The 16,955-nt window shown below is 37.0% G+C and overlaps 1 protein-coding gene across 7 annotated transcripts in view; it reads right to left on the bottom strand.

Annotated features, from left to right (window-relative positions):
- Nucleotides 1–16,955, bottom strand: part of APC (APC regulator of WNT signaling pathway) — a 101,276-nt gene that overhangs the window by 21,923 nt on the left and 62,398 nt on the right. For 6 of the 7 annotated variants that reach the window (XM_072860302.1, XM_072860305.1, XM_072860306.1 and 3 more), the window contains 3 exons: nucleotides 14,078–14,161; nucleotides 5,336–5,440; nucleotides 1,436–1,558 (listed from right to left, as the gene is read on the bottom strand). In XM_072860302.1, coding sequence (XP_072716403.1) covers nucleotides 1,436–1,558; nucleotides 5,336–5,440; nucleotides 14,078–14,161 — 312 coding nt within the window. The remainder of the gene's footprint in view (nucleotides 1–1,435; nucleotides 1,559–5,335; nucleotides 5,441–14,077; nucleotides 14,162–16,955) is intronic. The other variant, XM_072860309.1, reaches the window with a different exon arrangement.

Genomic DNA, 16,955 nt, shown 5'->3' with positions numbered 1-16,955 from the left:
ACAACATAAAGAAACTATCAAAGGGAATTGTAAAGCAGCTGTGTGTGTGTTTCTTTAGAATATGCCAATTACGGAAAAAATGAGACTTTGGACTGTTAGACGAAGTTTTCTACTAATAACTGGATCTTTGCACTGGTTACCAGACCAATGAATTATTTTATTTAGTTTATTCAGAGACAATTCTAATGTGCCTGAAGATGAGTACAAATACCGAGTTATAAAAAAACTGGAGATCCTGTCTTCTTGGTCCGGGAAAAATCAAATATAGTATTAAAACAAGCCACTTTGATTCTTAAGGGAGAGTGAATTTAATCTGCTTTATGCATGCCTCTTGACAGATACGTCAAGTGGCAGCTTTAATCCAGTGTTATTTAGATTTAGAAGGTAAAGATTTTGTCAGAGAACAAAGCTGAAGAAGCCACTGAAATCCAGCCTCCAGGTTGTGGCAAATATAGTATATGAAAAACTAAAAAAATATTTGTCTGTCTCTCTCTGTATACACACACTGCCTACAGACACATCTCTTTCTGCATCTGTAAATGCATTCCGCTATTTAGAATCTCTACCACTTTCCCTTCTTCTCATGCATTAATGTTAAGCTTTTCCTACTGCACAGCACACTCAGTTAAACCTATTTCTTTGCCTGTACCCTTCCACACTCAGTCCCTTTCCCTGCCATCAAGGGCTCTCTCATTGTCTGCAGCTCTTGGGAATTCTACAATTTGCAATGAAAACTCGCAGACAGACTAGCTGATTTCACCCCCATATGGTACATGCATACAGGGCAGGACCAAAATTACAACATTATAATGCTGTTTTAAGGCCCAAAGTAATTAATACTATGTCAAGCTAATAGGCCCGGCTTCCCAGAAGACTGCGCTCAGCACAACACCAATAGTATCTATACGTCTGCTGATTCCAGAGGCAGTATAAACTCCAGTGGTTCATTAACTCAATTTTGTGTTATAGATTTGCCCTTTTCTTCCCCTCTGTTTTCATGCTGCACATATACTTTGAGAACTGTCTTTCGTGAACAGACATTTATCACCGTGAAGGGCTTACACAATTCCTGCCCCCCCCCCCCCCCCAATTACTTAGCAACTGCATTTGTTTTGTGGATTTGGACTCTGGATAAGTATGTGAAGAACTGCTCCTAAAAGCACTAGTTTTCATCATGGATTATAAATCAACATCACAAGCTTTTTACATATTCTAATAATTCCTAGCAATCACTTTTCCCTACTGTAACAACTCTTAACTGATCATCATCAAGTAAAAAAAAGGATTTCTGTGCATATATTTTAAAAGTTGAAAAAATACTCTAAAATTTTAACTCCATAAAATTACTATGTGTGGATAGATCATTCAGCTAATATTAGTACTATTGGCAGAAACAATGAGGTTATTGTATTAGTAAAAATGTAGCATTAGCGACCTGTGGTTTGTAATCTTCGGTTACCTTGGTACCCAGATGACTTGTCAGTCTGCGAGGAACAGAATAGTTATTACTAGAGCTCATAACACTGGCTGTCTCGTGGTCCATTCGAGCAGCAGAACCCTACAAATTTAAACAACAAATCAGTATAAAGCAAAGTCTGGGCAAAAAAACAACTATTGCCTAATTCAGTTTCAGTACTGGATCATGAAATTGTATTAACAGTAATGAACTGTCACCTTACTTTTGTTAAGTTAGGCCCTCTCTGCCCTGACACAACTTAGAGGTCACTGTTAAACTGGGTTTTATTAACCACTTTTCCTGAAATTAAGTCTCAATAGAGTTGTATTTTCAATGGAACTATTTTATAATTATTATTTTCACCAAGAGGGAGGAGAAGTGGACTTTGCAACAAACCGAATTATGATTTTTACAGAGAGAAGAAAATAGCCTCAACTTTTATGTCAGATTATGTAGTTCATAGGAATAAGTCTGTACTTCAGAATACAACCAGGTATGCAAGAACTGAAAAGTAAAAACAGACTCATCTGGACAAGGAGTAACCCTACTTGAATTTGTCCATATCAAAAGCAAAATATGAGTGGATGAATCTATTTCATTTTTTAATGAAAAGCTGTAAAATAATGCTGACACTATTTGCTAGTAATTTTCCTAGAAATTATTGTAAATAACATGCTCCTATATAGTAGCAAGACCCAGTTATTAGCATCTTTGTCCTCTTGTAATCCATTTTGTGTATTTACATTTTTCCTTTTTTTAACCGTCTTTTACCCACTTACTCTCTTTGCCTTTTTTTTCCCTTTGTTGTTGCTTTCTTTCTTTTTCTCTGCTTCTTATCTGTGAAATTTCCCTTACTAAGTCCCTCCCTTCCTGTTCACTTTGGGGAACGTAAAAATACATTTGAAGAGCAAATGCTTTTAGTAGCAGAACACTGTTTTACTGAGGTAGTCACCAGTCTTTTGTTGATCCTCTACCAAAGCTAAAATCTGTTCATGAAATTATTAGCTTAATTTGCAAAACAACATTTTCAAGCTATCTGGATCAATAAGTATCAATTTTTTTCAATAAATATATATAACACACTGAAGAAAACTGTATGAAAGACACTTTGAAATAGTTTGTTTTTTCTAGGTGCACTATAAAGAAAGAAGAATAATATTCCTCTCTGAGTATTTGCTGTTCATACAGTTCAACATCTTAAATTTGAAGTTGAAAGTGACTCTTGTAAAAGGTAGTGTTTGTCTAGACAAAAAACCTCTAGTTATACTGGAATATTTAAACACACATTATTATACTCATTTCACTCTCCCATTTGAATCCAGAACATTTCATGCATGTTCCACAATAACTATCATGCTAAAAGAGTATAACTAGAATGATTTAAATTCACACAATTTATTCTTATATATATTTCCTATGTAAACAAGTCCTTATTTTCTCTGTTGAGTATATGGAAAATTCAAATTCTTAAAGCTTAGAATGAAAATTATACTGGATTTTATCAATTATTCACTTAAATAATCTGTTCTCAATTATTCACTTAAATAATCAGCAGTGCTAGGAAAATGGGAATTAATTCCCAGATTTTTACACTGAGCAATCCCTTCATATCATCTTGACCTCAAAGTACATTCAGAGGATTACAGGTTCAACATAATGTACGTGCCAGAATTCTCCATTATTAGGTTCAGTATGATCGTTTTATCCAAGGTAAAAAAGACACAAGTTTGGAGCACTACCTATTAAAATTCACCATAATGTATACAGAAATAGCATAATTTTCCTATTGTTTCCCCAAAACAGTATCAACTTTGATTCAGGTAACTATTTACTTCAGAGCCATCATGTGGCCTTGCTACTTTGAGGATGCCGGGATACCCAAATGCAGTGTTAACTACGTTTCTTCCTGGCTCCTAAAGACTGATGTGAAAGAACTAGTGTAAGGTGTGTAGCCATTCATCTGAGAAAATGGGAAATGACAAGGAGACATTACATGCACCCTTCTTGTGTAGAACATTCTCTTCCAAAATCTTCTGTCTACTTAATCTTGTTTTCTTTTATACTTTACTGTCTTTCATTCATTGTTTTACTATGCTTGCTATTTACTCTGTCAGTTAGGTAATTTTCCCTATTTTGTGGCACATTTTCTTAATGAAATAGATAATCTCATTGAATACCTTTATAAAACTTGCAAAACAAAGGTATGAAAAAAATTGTATTTCAGCAGCAGGATAGCGAGTGTAATGGAAAAGGGAAGACAGCTGAAAGATGGTGCAGAAAAGGACATAACCGAATCCTGAAAAATCCTGGATTCAACTGGCAGTCTTTCAACTAACATTGATTATCTGACTATAAAACCAATTAGAACCAAATGATTTGGTTAAAACTTCTTTTGCACTCAATTGAATAGTGATTGCTCAAAGTATATTGAGCTGAGCTGGTTTATCAGAAATGAATGTTATGCCCAATCCATTAAACCCCCTCTGTCTGGACTTGCACTGGAAGTAAATAATCCCCAGATGTCTCTTTTAACACAGATTCTGCACCCTGGATCTATCCACCTCTAGGAGGAAGGAATATGCATGTTTTATACATTTTTATGAGGCAAAGTTCAAAATTGCACAAATCCTCAACATAAGACCTCAAATGAAGTATGAATGAATCTCCCACGTGCGTAAGTGTGCCAAGACATGACAATCTCTTCTTCCTTCCTTCCCTGTAAAATATCTGTTGTCCAGAATAACTCCTGATTTATACAGTGAAGATGGATGATACAGCCACAATGCATCAATTATTTAAATACATTACGCTTTCAGCCCCAAAGCAGCACTGAACTATTTTCTTCCCAAACAATAAAGGTCTCATAAGTATTAGAGTCAGAGCCTCAAGCAATTGCTCAGATATGGCTGGTAGAACTTAATTCCAAATGGTAATCAAACATATTTCCAAAACACAATTATGGGCTATGCTTAATCTTTAATCAAGTGAAATATTCTAGCCAAACCACAATTCTCTCTGATAAGTCTTCTTGTAAAACACACTTTCAGAAGGATTTAAATAATTCTACTTCCCTGGAGTAGCAAAAATATTTTGCATATGAATTCAAGTATTACATTTGTAGTGTGAAGTTTTAAGAACCCAAATTACTAGTGGGAATGTCTCAGCTACAGTTGGAAATCATGAAGGGAATGATCATTAGCACATGGTAAATCAATAAAAGTATTTTTAGCCAAAGAGAGAAGTAAAAAACTTCTATAAATATTTGTTTTAAAAGACAAGTAAAGAATTTAATGTACCCCTCAAAATATTCCACTAACATATTTCACTAATAAAAGGAACAGCAATGAAAGATTATTTAGAAGCATTTAAATAACGCTTCAGCCCACTTCCAGGAGACTACTCCATTGATACCACTGTTTCAAAGCTTTATCAAAAACAGTATTAAAGAAATATTAATGATAAACCTGCCATTTGGTTCTCCTCTTTTTAAAAAATCACTGATATTTCAGTGATAATTTCTGAAGTGAAAATCTGAGCAATTTTCCATAATTAAATGATACTTCTAATATTATAGTTCACCTACAATAAAAGACATTTTCTGTAGTCATTCTTGTTATCTCCTTCATAGCATTAGGCTCATTAATCATTTAAACAAAGGAAAAATGCTCCCTGCATTATCGAATATTTATACTTCATCTTATTAAAACATTTCCTCCCAATAAATACAAGGAATTTCTCACGTATAGATGGAAAGAAGAAAAACATGTATCTGTTTGAAATGAGCAGGCATACAAACACTGTAAGGTATATACCAATATATAAGCATTGTACTTTTCAAGTACTTAATTATACTATCAACAAACAAAATAATCAATTTACCTGACCAGTACTGCTAGTTGCCATGCTGATTTCTGCTGCTCCTTGACCTTCATTCTGCCTCTCTGTATCATGGGAACCTGCATCATGCTTGCTTTGAGGTGCTCTCTGTTAATATAAGAGTTTATGAAATTACATTCAGAAATGAAGTACACTTTACCATTCAAAGCTCTCTAGACTGTGAATGCATCAATGCTGCATCCTCACAAAGCCACTGAACAATACTTTGTATTTCATAACCCTTAGCCTCAATAATTAACAGCTGAGACTGAGTGTCTTCGAAAAACTGCAAGATGAAAGTGAAGCATGTCCTCTGAGGATTATAGCCCTGCAAGACAAAGGATTTGCTGTGAGACACAGAAACACCATTTTCCACCAGCTGTGCTCACATCGCTATCAGCAATGTAACAGAATTGGAGCAAACAACTGTCTTCTCTGCGCTGTCCTGTGATCCGTGCATTTACTGGAGACTACGGCTAGCACAGTTCAATTAAGCTTCGCATTCAAAGATGAATAATTTCTGCATGAACAGGAGGATCCTGTACTGTAAGGATCCTTCTAAATTTTAAGGACAAACAGTGCAGGAATAACCACTTTGATGGAAACAAAATTTATATAACCTGATACTGATCCACCTAATCATATTTTATCAAAATAAATTCAACTGATCTGGCAAGCTGGTACAGACATGTTTCAGTTCCTTCAGGAGACCCAATTTTCTATACAACTACATGAAAATTAAACTGGTGTCCCTGCCACTGACAGGGATCATGAGATCAACACAAAAATCAGGCCTTTAAATATGGTTTCTTAATGAAGCAAATGGAATAATTGAGCAGTTATGAAGTGTGTGAAGTATCCAACATTATCTACTAATGCATTTAAAATGTTTCAGATTTTTAGAAAGACATCAATAATCCTGTCCTTGGAAGTGGCTTGAAGTCTGGAGTTGAAAAGGTATCACCTTACCTCTGAAGCACTATTATTCTCGTAGTTTTGATGCCAAATCTCATTCTTCAGACTCAGAGGCTACTACCTTAAGAGACAACACTCGTGTATCCCTCTCAATTAATTTGTTTAACAACACTTGGTATATTAAATTCAGTTTCTATGCAGCTCTGCAATGTTCTTGAGCAGTACAGCCTATGATAGCATAGTCTGCCTCATCTTGCTTTTTGAAAATTTCTCTTTAACTTTTAGCAGAAACGTACTTCTTTTCAATGTACATACACTGAAAATTCTTCAGTTACCTGGCGATCAAACTCATGGTGATCAAACTGCCATAGTAGCTCTATTTTGTTCGTATAAAGGCATTAGAGTCTCAAACTCAGAAAATATTTAATGTTGAACAGAATTTCAGAAAGCAGTAACTAACTAAATACACGTGAAGTGATGATTTAGGGATAAACTTAAAAAATGAAATCTGTACAGTTAACTAAAGGACTAAGATATGTCAAAGAACACAGCAGTATTAGACAAAGTAGTAACATGAGAAAATTGAAAATAATGATGGGTAACATTTTTCTTAACATTATATGTTCAGTTATGGAATATAAGTAACCCACAAAGCAAAACAAAATATTTTAGGAGACACAGTGAGTCTTTTAAATCTTCTTTTAAATCTGATCGGTAATTTTAAAAGTCACAGTCTCCATCACTGTGTATGAAATGACATTGCTACTGATGCTCACACAATGACTAAAGAAATGTTGGTTCGCAATACAAGACTGGGGACCCAGTGAAGATCAGGCCTTGCTGTACTACATGCCGAATACAGTATACTGTATTATATTCTGAATCCTTATCTCACAGTAATTCCAATCTTGAATAAAGTGTAATGATGAGTTTGACAAAATCTAGATCTAAGCCTCCAGTATAACTCAGGACAGAATTTTCCAGTCATTAGGTGACACTAATTTTCAATCCCATGAAGAAAGTAGTATTCAACATACCTAGAGGTGAAGAGCTGAACTGTCCATTAGCCAGGCTCTGACCCACTGGGTCACCTGAGGGGGAATAACGCTACTCTTCCAAGAACACTCCTGGGTTTGGGGCAATTTTTTGGGGGTTGTGATGATGGTATACCTATTAAATAGTTTTGATGCATCTAGAGCACAAACACAGAGATATTTCATTCTCTGACAAGAAAAGTTTCTGCTCTCCTCAGCACTCTCTGTCCTCCTCCCATTCACATACATTTTGTTTGCTACATGCTATTTATGAAAGATGTGGCTTTGCGTTCCTCTCAAGTGCTCTCAAATATATACCACTACAAAAAGTAGTCAACGTAACACCCAAATTAATTTATACTTATAAGGCAATTTTTAACAGTTACTAGAAGGGCTTATCTAACTTTAGATGCAGTATGCGCTCACAACATGCACACACATTACTGTCGCATAAGTCATCAGCTGGGCTTGAATGTCAAACTTGCAAGTTCACAGCAAAGAGTTTTTACCACTTCAGCTACTGAAGCTGCTATCTAACTTGAAATGAGAGCTCTTTTCCTCATGCAGACTGGCCCAAAGAAGTTAACAATAACACAGGCCGCAGAGAGCAGATATTTACTGAAAACTGATTCTTTATATAGATAGATATTATAGATGTATTAATATATATTTAAGTACCAACATATATTTATTATATATGCATATTATATAAAAATAATATGTATTCACACATATATGGATGATTAAAATATATGTTTGTATAGATATAGCATTACTGTAAATAAATTAATATTCGTCTGACAGACTGTGGATTAGTGGTTATAAAGACAGTATAACCACTGCAAGTATGCCCCTCTTCGCATTACCTTTTAACACTGAATGTCAGACCTGTGGATGAAAATATATAAACTACCAACTACATAAGCAAAGAACCAGAGCACATAAACAGCAGCAGACTCTGTAACCTCTACATGAGGTACAGCAGCTAGAGAATGGCACGCAGGTCCCCAGGGTTAAACAGCACCACCTATTTTGAAGCATGATTTTTTAAGAGGTGTAAGCCGCGTTTACAGCCCTCTGCCATTTCTGAATTCTGGCATCACACTACAAAAGTCACATTAACGGAGTATGCTTGTTTGCTCTTGCAGCAAAATGGTGGAAGACCACACATGCCTATTACAGGAAAATATAGCCGCTCCCTCCATCTTGTTTGCCACTATTTTCTAAGTGCTTCTGAAGTCAACAACAATTACCACTTGTCAATTATTAATTTATCTGTATTTACCAGCAGAAAAATTACAAATCTCTAGCTATTTATGACATATGCAAGCATAGTAGGCCTTGATCATTTTTGCTAAGACAACCAATTACAAATAATTTTACCTAACACTTTGTCAACATCAGTTGCCAAAGCAGCCCCTTGTGTATTTATTAGGACAGAAGACTTTTCTATGCATAAACCACTGTTTTTCCCCCAGTATTCAACTACCCTATTATTTTCTGTGTATTGAAAAGTACAGATACACTATTAGTTTCTAGCTACCAGAAAACGTTTATTTTGCCATTACTTCATATTAAACACAATACACACACTGGTGTAAGTAAGAAGGTAAGACAAAGAACAATGCAACAAACAAAAATAAGAAACCGTAAGACTGAAACAATTTTGCTACAGTTGAGTGAAAGAAAAAAGAAAGCCTAGTGAGTTAAATCCTTGAGAGAACCCCTGTGCATCACAGTTTAAACAGTTTAAAGCTTGCTGAGCATAATCTCTGTATGGAATAAATCCTTTACATTTTATCTACAGCAACATTGCCCAATGGAAATACTTCACATATTTCAAATGACAGCTATTATGAAAGAAAAGCCTGTACCACTATAACAAATTGAAAACCCCATATTAAACACTTGCCACAAATTTGCTTTCTTCTTTTAAATAATTTCAGATTTCTACTTGATAGCCAAAAATTCTCTTTGGAGGGGTCTAACTCTACAGTGGATTTCAAACTTTATTATGAAAATCTTGCAAAATATCTAACACAAGTCTCACAAAATTTGAAGGTACGATCACTTGCAGGTAAATTACTTCAACTTTTTCTAGTAGCATTTACAAGACTTAGTAATTTGCTGAACCTTAAAAATGTGCTAAAATGTGAGCCAAAATCTTCTCTGCTCATTGATTTTCAAAAGCTATTTTTATGGTGTAGTATTACATTTGGTCTTATTCTACAAGATATATTGCACTTAGATTCCACAGTGATTGGCATCTCCACAGGGGCCAGCTATATCAGTAGGCAAGCTATGGTATTTTTTGTTGTTGTTACTAAATCTTTATAAACATAAGGAGCACATTCAATTTGGGTATTGCTATATCGGGCACAGTATAAAAACATAATAAATGCCTCATGTTTATATTTTTCAGCTACATGGACTCTGTAGTTTGACTAGTACTACCTTCCTCCTTGCCACCAGGCAATTTCAAAACTCGATCCAGCTGTTTTCCACAGGAGATGGACATCCTTTGGAAATTATTAAAACACACTATAAAGTATTAATAAATGTGTAGTGACTGCCTCCTTTACCACCAACACCCTGGTAACTCTGTCCTAAAACGTGTAACTATACAACCAGCCATCCAGACACTTTATGGATAAGACACACCACAACAAAATTTTGATATATTAGAATTTCCATGTATTCAGCAGCCAAATAAATTGGTGAAAGGAGGGGTAAACTAAGACAAAAACAGCTTTCATTCTGTAGTTGCATCTCAATGCTGTTTGAGCTCTTGAGCTTAAGTGAGTCCAAAATACGGGGGGGGTTTTTTACCAGAGTAAGAGATAAACACTCTGGGGACAGGATCTGTCTGACTAAATGGAACAAAAGTACCTGTTGAGAGGCTGGCCAACCGGGTAGGGAGATCTTTAAACTTTAAACGATGGGGGATGGGGGACAGAGCGATTCCTCAACAAACAAGGAAGTTGGGGATAAGGCAGGCAAGGCAAGAGCCCTAACTGATGGGAACACAAGGGCAATCCACACAACTGCGATGAAGTGGAATCCCCTTGAGCATGGGCATGTAAGGAAGGAGGTGCAGCAGAACAGCCTTGTGGGAAAAGCTCTCAAGCCTGTGCTAGGGAATCGGCAGGCTTGGGTACCCCTCTGGCATGCCTCTACACTAATGCACACTGCATGGGGAACAGACAGGAGTTAAAGTGTGTGCAGTCATAGGGCTATGACCTCATTGGGATTGTGGAGAAGTGGTGGGATAGCTCATATGACTGGAAGGCTGCAATTGAGGAATACTGAGATTTTAGGAAGGACAGGCTGGGACGGCTCAGGGGAGACCTTATTGCTCTCTACAACTACCTGAAAGGAGGTTGTAGTGAGGTTGGTCTCTTTTCCCAAGTAGCAAGTGATAGGATGAAAGGAAACGGCCTCAAGTTGCACCAGGGGAGGTTTAAATTGGATATTAGGAAAAACTTCTTCACCGAAACAGTTGTCAAGCATTAGAACAGGCTGCCAGGGAAGTGGTTGTGTCACCATCCCTGGAGGTATGTAAAAGATCTGTAGATGAGGCGCTTAGGGACATGGTTTAGTGGGACTTGGCAGTGTTAGGTTTACAGTTGGACTTGATGATCTTAAAGGTCTTTTCCAATGTAAATGATTCTATGATTCTAAGGTGAGGAGAGGGAGTTGTCCTTTATGCAAGAGAGCAGCTAGACTGCATGGAGCTCTGCCTGGGATGGGTCAGAAGTCAGTCAAGAGCTTATCGGTGATTAGCAGGCAGACCAACATGGGTGCTGTTGTAGTGGACATCTGCTAAAGACTTCCTGAGCAGGAAAAAGAAACAGATGAGACCTTTTCCAAGCAACTGAAGGAAGCCTCATATGTACAAGCCCTGGCCCTCATGGGGAACTTCAACCATCCTGGTATCTGCGGGAGGAGCAATAGCAGGATGAGACATTCTAGGAGATTTCTTGAGTGCTCTGATGACAACTTCCTGGCACAGGTGATTGAAGAGTCAAAAAGGAGAGGTACTGGGCTGGACCTGATACTTACAAAAAAGGAAGAACTGGTCAAGGACGTGAAAGTTAGAAGCAGCCTTGGCTGCAGTGACCATGAGATGGTAGGGTTCAGGATCCTAAGAGGAGGGAGAAGGACAAAAACCAGGACCACGGACCTATATTGCAGGAGAGCAGATTTCAACCTCTTCAGGTATCTGCTTGGAAGAATCCCATGGGATACAGCCCTGCAGAGAAGAGGGGTCCAGGACAGCTGGCTGATATTCAAGGATCACCTCCTCCAAGCTCAAGAAAGGTCTATCCCAATAAGTAGGAAACAAAGCAAGGGCAGCAGGAGGCTTGTATGAATGAGCAAGAAGCTCCTAACCGAACTTGGTCATTAAAAAGAAGAGTACAAGAGGCAGAATTTGGGTCAGGTGACCCAGGAGTAAAGAGCTGCTGTCCAATCATGCAGGGATGTGAAGGGCAACAAGAAAGGACTCTACAAGTACATAAAAAGCAAAACGAAGACTAGGGAAAATGTGGGCTTTCTGCTGAATGGGGAAGGGGACCTGGTGACATAGGACACAGAAAAGGCCAAGGTACTCAGTGCCTTTTTTGCCTCAGTCTTTACCAGTAAAACCACCCTTCAGGAATCCAGGTCCCTGAGACCAGAAGGAAAGTCTGGAGCAAGAAGACTTACCCTTGGTGGGGAGGACCAAGTTAGGGAGAGCTTAAAACAAACTGGACATACATAAGTCCTAATGGCCTCATGGATTGCACCCATGAGTGCTGAGGGAGAGGGGTGATGTCATTGTGAGGCCACTCTTGAATGGTCACGGCAGCATGCAAAGATTCCTTAAGACTGAAGGAGAGCAAATGTCACTATCTTCAAGAATACCAAGAAGAAAGATGAAGGGAAGTACAGGCTAGCCAGCCTCACCTCAGTCCCTGGCAACTAAAGGTGATGGAGCAAATCTTCCCAGAAAGCATTCCCAAACACATGAAAGACAAGTAGGTGACTGGGAGCAGTCAGCAGGGTTTTACAAAGGGGAAGTCAGGCTTGACCCTTCTACAATGAGGTGATTAGCTTGGTGGGTGAGGGAAGAGCAGCTGATGTTATTCATGTAAACTTTAGTAAGCCTTCAGACACTGTCTCCCATAACATCATCACAGACGAGCTGACAATGTACGGGTTAGATAGGTAGACAGCAATGTGGATTAGAAAACTGACGAAACAGCTGGGTGCCAGAGGGTTGTGATCAGTAGCACAAAGTACAGTTGGAGGCAAGTCACTAGTGATGTACCCCAGGGGTCAATACTGGGACCAGTACTGTTCAACATCTTCATTAAAGACCTGGATGCTGGGACACAGTGCACCCTCATCAAGTTTGCAGATGACAGAAAACTAGGAGGAGAAGCTCACACACCAGACGGTTCAGCCGCCTTTCAGAGGGACATGGACAGGCTGGAGAAATGGTCTGATGAGAACCTCACGCAGTTCAACAAGGGGAAGTGCAAAGTCCTGCACCTGGGAGGGAACAACCCCAGGCACCAGTACAGCTGGGGGCGACCCAGCTGGAAAGCAGCTTGGCAGAACAGGATGTGGAGGTCCTGGTGGACAAGTTGAACATGCTAGCAATGGACCCTTGTGGCAAAAAGTCCAACAGTATCCTGGCTGCGTTAAGAAGTGTGTTGCCAGCAGATCAAGGGAAGTGATCCTTCCTTTCTACTCATCTGGTGAGGCTGCACCTGGAGTACTGTGTCCCGTTCCAGCCTCCCCAGTACAATAAAGATATGGACTTACTGGAGCAAGTCCTGTGCAGGGCCACAACAGTGCTTAAGGGACTGGAGCATCTCTCATATGCAGAGAGGCTGAGAGCTGGGACTGTTCAGCCTGGAGAAGGCTCACGGCGATCTCATCAATGTGTATAAACACCTGGATTGGCTAATATGTCAAAACACCAGGCAACTTTAATTATACACACTACTGTCTGCTTCACTTATAAAACTAGATTTCCTCTAAAATCCTGGAATTATGAAACCGTTATTTTTCAAAATGGAAAAATATACATCCCTTAGTAATCCGAATGCTACTCTGCGCTTTCACATTAGTTATTTTGGGTGAAGACAAACCATAAAATACTCAGGTCCAACATACAATTTATATGTAATTTACCAGTACAAGAAATGGAGTTGACCTTGTAAGTGAATTTCCACTATGAGAGCAGTTTTTGCTAATGGCAATTACTACTACTACGGACTTTGTAATTTACAGGAAACATTATCTTGTATTTCTTAATATAGAACCCAATACTTAAACACTAAAAATATGCCAGGCTTCTATCATGAAGTCAGACAGAAGCTGTATTCAACCTTTTTTTAATCTTCTCTATCTGAACAGATAAGCAAACCATGAAGGTGCTCATCAGAGATTCATATTTAGAAAGGCATGTACAACTGATTGTTATAATTATTTTCTAAAACCAAGACTCAGCCTTTATAATACATTGCCCTTTGGCACTTTTACTGAAATTTCAACTTAAGACTTTTAACTGATATATCATTAGCGATTAAAGTTCAATAGTAGCATGAAGACTAATTCAAGTATTCCACCCTCAGTTCACTGGTAAGAGAGCAAGTAACAGCCTACGTATATTGACTAGTTGATTAACTGTGACATCGCTAGCTGATGGAAATAATCCTGCCTACCACTTTCTTCAAATAACTTGGGGTTTTTTAGAAAAAGATACATACCATAATCAAAACAAGGCAAGTAATTGCTCACTAACCTCTGCTTCAGCTGCTTGTGATTGCAGGAGCTGTCGTATATGAAGAATGTCCTTCTCTATTTGTTGAATTCTCGCCACCCTTGCCTGAAATGAATGCATTTTCACATTTGATTTTCTTCAAAAACTCTTTACTTACTGTATTGAATGACAATATGAAGAGTTCTTTGCAAATACAGCTGACTACAAAACAAAACTACTTCATTCATGTGGTAATTCAAGTGTTCTTCATAATAAGACACAGGCATGATTGCAAACGTCCAAAACATAGTGAGTAGCTGGGTTTTAATAAAACTGATACTCATTTGGATATAATAGGTCATCACGCAGTACACGTTCAGGTATAGAAAAATGCTCCAGTTAACTTGCATGATTTTCCTGTTTCTGAAACTGACATTTTGTGCAGACCTTTATCAAATCATTTGACTTTCATCTCAAATGTTAGAATTCTACTTGCCTTACAGAGATTTGAGAGAGATTTTATATTTGCAGAGTGTCCTGAAGGTATGAAATCCTGAATGACTTCTATTATATTCAGTTACTATAATGATTTGGGAGTTTTGCTTATGCACAGCCTCTGAATATTTTCTGCTCCTACAAATCTCAAAGAATTTAGCAGGCTAAGTACGAAGAAAACTACATACTGCTGCTTTGGTTTGTCTGGAATGTTATAGACATCTCTGAATCAGAGTCTTTTACAGCCATATTGCTACTCATTTCCCACTGCGACCATTCTGTGGTTAGTAAAGGGAATGTTAAAAAACCAAACATTACAGGATACATATACTCTATAGAAGTTGTACTGTGAAGCACAGGATGCATTATGATTCTGTGAAACAGTAAGTGTATAAAGTTATATACCCCTGTACAAGCTTGATAATTTAATAAATTGACATTATTTGACTTTAAAAGTGGGCAGATAATAATTAGCCCAATAGTATCAGGATATGAACAGAACACTGAACTGATTAAATAGTATTTTTTTGTGTGATGGATAGCTTAATAAAATGGACACATAGTTGAAAGAAAAATCCTGATTCTTTCACCTGATTAACATTTACAATGCTATACTAAAAAAGGAAAGGCTTTGTGCATCTAGCAGAAACTACAAGGATCAGGATTATAACCACTCTTATTTAACAGCTTTATAATCTGAAAATTGAAATAAATGAACTTTTAAAAGTACTAATGCCAAAAGATACACATGGAATAGAAACACAATGTTATCTAGAAATTTTAGAAATATAGAAGAAAATATAATCACAAAATAGAATTCCTGAAACATGCATCATAAGCAGCTATGGGAAAAGCATCCTAAAATCAACATTTAGTAGAGATGCAAAGCTAGGAACATTAATATAGAAATTTAGTTTGAATTTGAAAAGCAAAGTATCAGAAAAAATTGAAATAAAAATTTGAAAGCTGCACACACAGAAGCTTCAGCACAACATGAGGCAAACAGATAATTCATCCCCCCTTTGCTCCTGGATCAAGAAATTCTTAAGTATTAGAAAGTTAATAAAAACATATTCCTGGAAATAACTGTGCATTGGTGAAGTGATGCATGACCGACAGAATATGTCTCTCATTGTCTTTAAGAATGAATTGAATTTCCCCTAAATTGAGTTTCTTTCTGTGTAACCAGCAATTTATTCCATAAAGGGCATCAAAAGAATCTGAGTATCTCTATATACACACCTAAACATAGGGAAATATCTTTGTGCAGATGAAAAAAAATTAAATATTGCACGATTTGCCCAGTATCACTGATGGAGCCCTCAAAAGGGACAGGAATTCAATCCACCCTTCCCAATTTTAGACCAGAGATTTGAACATCAGACCGTTCTTCTTTCTGCTAATTCATTATTTGTATTACAGGGAAATTGAGGAGCATATTTTGTACTAAACACTGTACAAGCAGAAAAAAGAATGCATTTCTTGCCACAAAGGTGTACAGCCTAATGGCAAACACGCAAAAACAGAGGTACACAATCGAACAAACACCAGGATTGGTTTTCACTTTAGAACCTATACAAGAAACATCTCTTTTTATTCCTATTTGCTCATTGTATATTCCCATTCATTTATTTACTCATCACCTTTATTAACATAAAATTGTTGGATAAAGTAACTTAACATTTAAATTTACAAATTATTTGGATTTCACCGCTCCAGTAAGACTTCTAACAAAAAAAAAAATTCCTCCATATTCACAGTGAGAGAAAAATACTCACTTTCTAGAAAGTAAAAATAAGGATTATTATTTTATTTTAAAAAGGTTGATTTTTTTTTTTTCCAAAATAAAATATACATAATAGATAAAATTATTAATGGGTTGGTCTACATTTACAAACAAGACCACTGTGTGAGCCTAATAGTGCTGAAATCTTCATCTGTGTGAGACTCCAGGATGCCAATTTTCTTATATCTTTAGTGGTCTGCTTTTTAGCAAACTTTTAAGGATCTTGGGATAAATTCTTATGAGAATGAGCACTTCTTGTGAGATTTAAGTAACTCTAAACCTAAAAAAAAAATTACATCCTTCTTGTTCTGGCATGAAGGAAAAATAAATTCTATGTGAACAAGATTTCAGTCTTGGAATTGGAATTTTTATATTCTACAGAAATTAAAGTTTGCTTCTACTTATTACTAAGTATATGGGCTACAACATTTGAATAGTCAAAACATGGATAAGTATGCTTTTTTGTTTTTTTCAAGTAAGAATTACCATGTGAGGTTATCAACTTCAGGGTATAGTACAAGTTAGTGTAAATAATTAAACAAGCTAAAATAAATTGCTAACAGTCTTCTAATGCATCTTTCTGAATAACTGTTGGGCATGTGTTTGTATACAATCTTCATAAAAGATAACATAAACAGT

Source organism: Ciconia boyciana, chromosome 4, assembly GCF_034638445.1.
Source record: "Ciconia boyciana chromosome 4, ASM3463844v1, whole genome shotgun sequence".
Taxonomy (NCBI): domain Eukaryota; kingdom Metazoa; phylum Chordata; class Aves; order Ciconiiformes; family Ciconiidae; genus Ciconia; species Ciconia boyciana.
The sequence above is the reverse complement of the archived record's forward strand: the minus strand, read 5'-3'. Positions and strand labels throughout refer to the sequence as shown.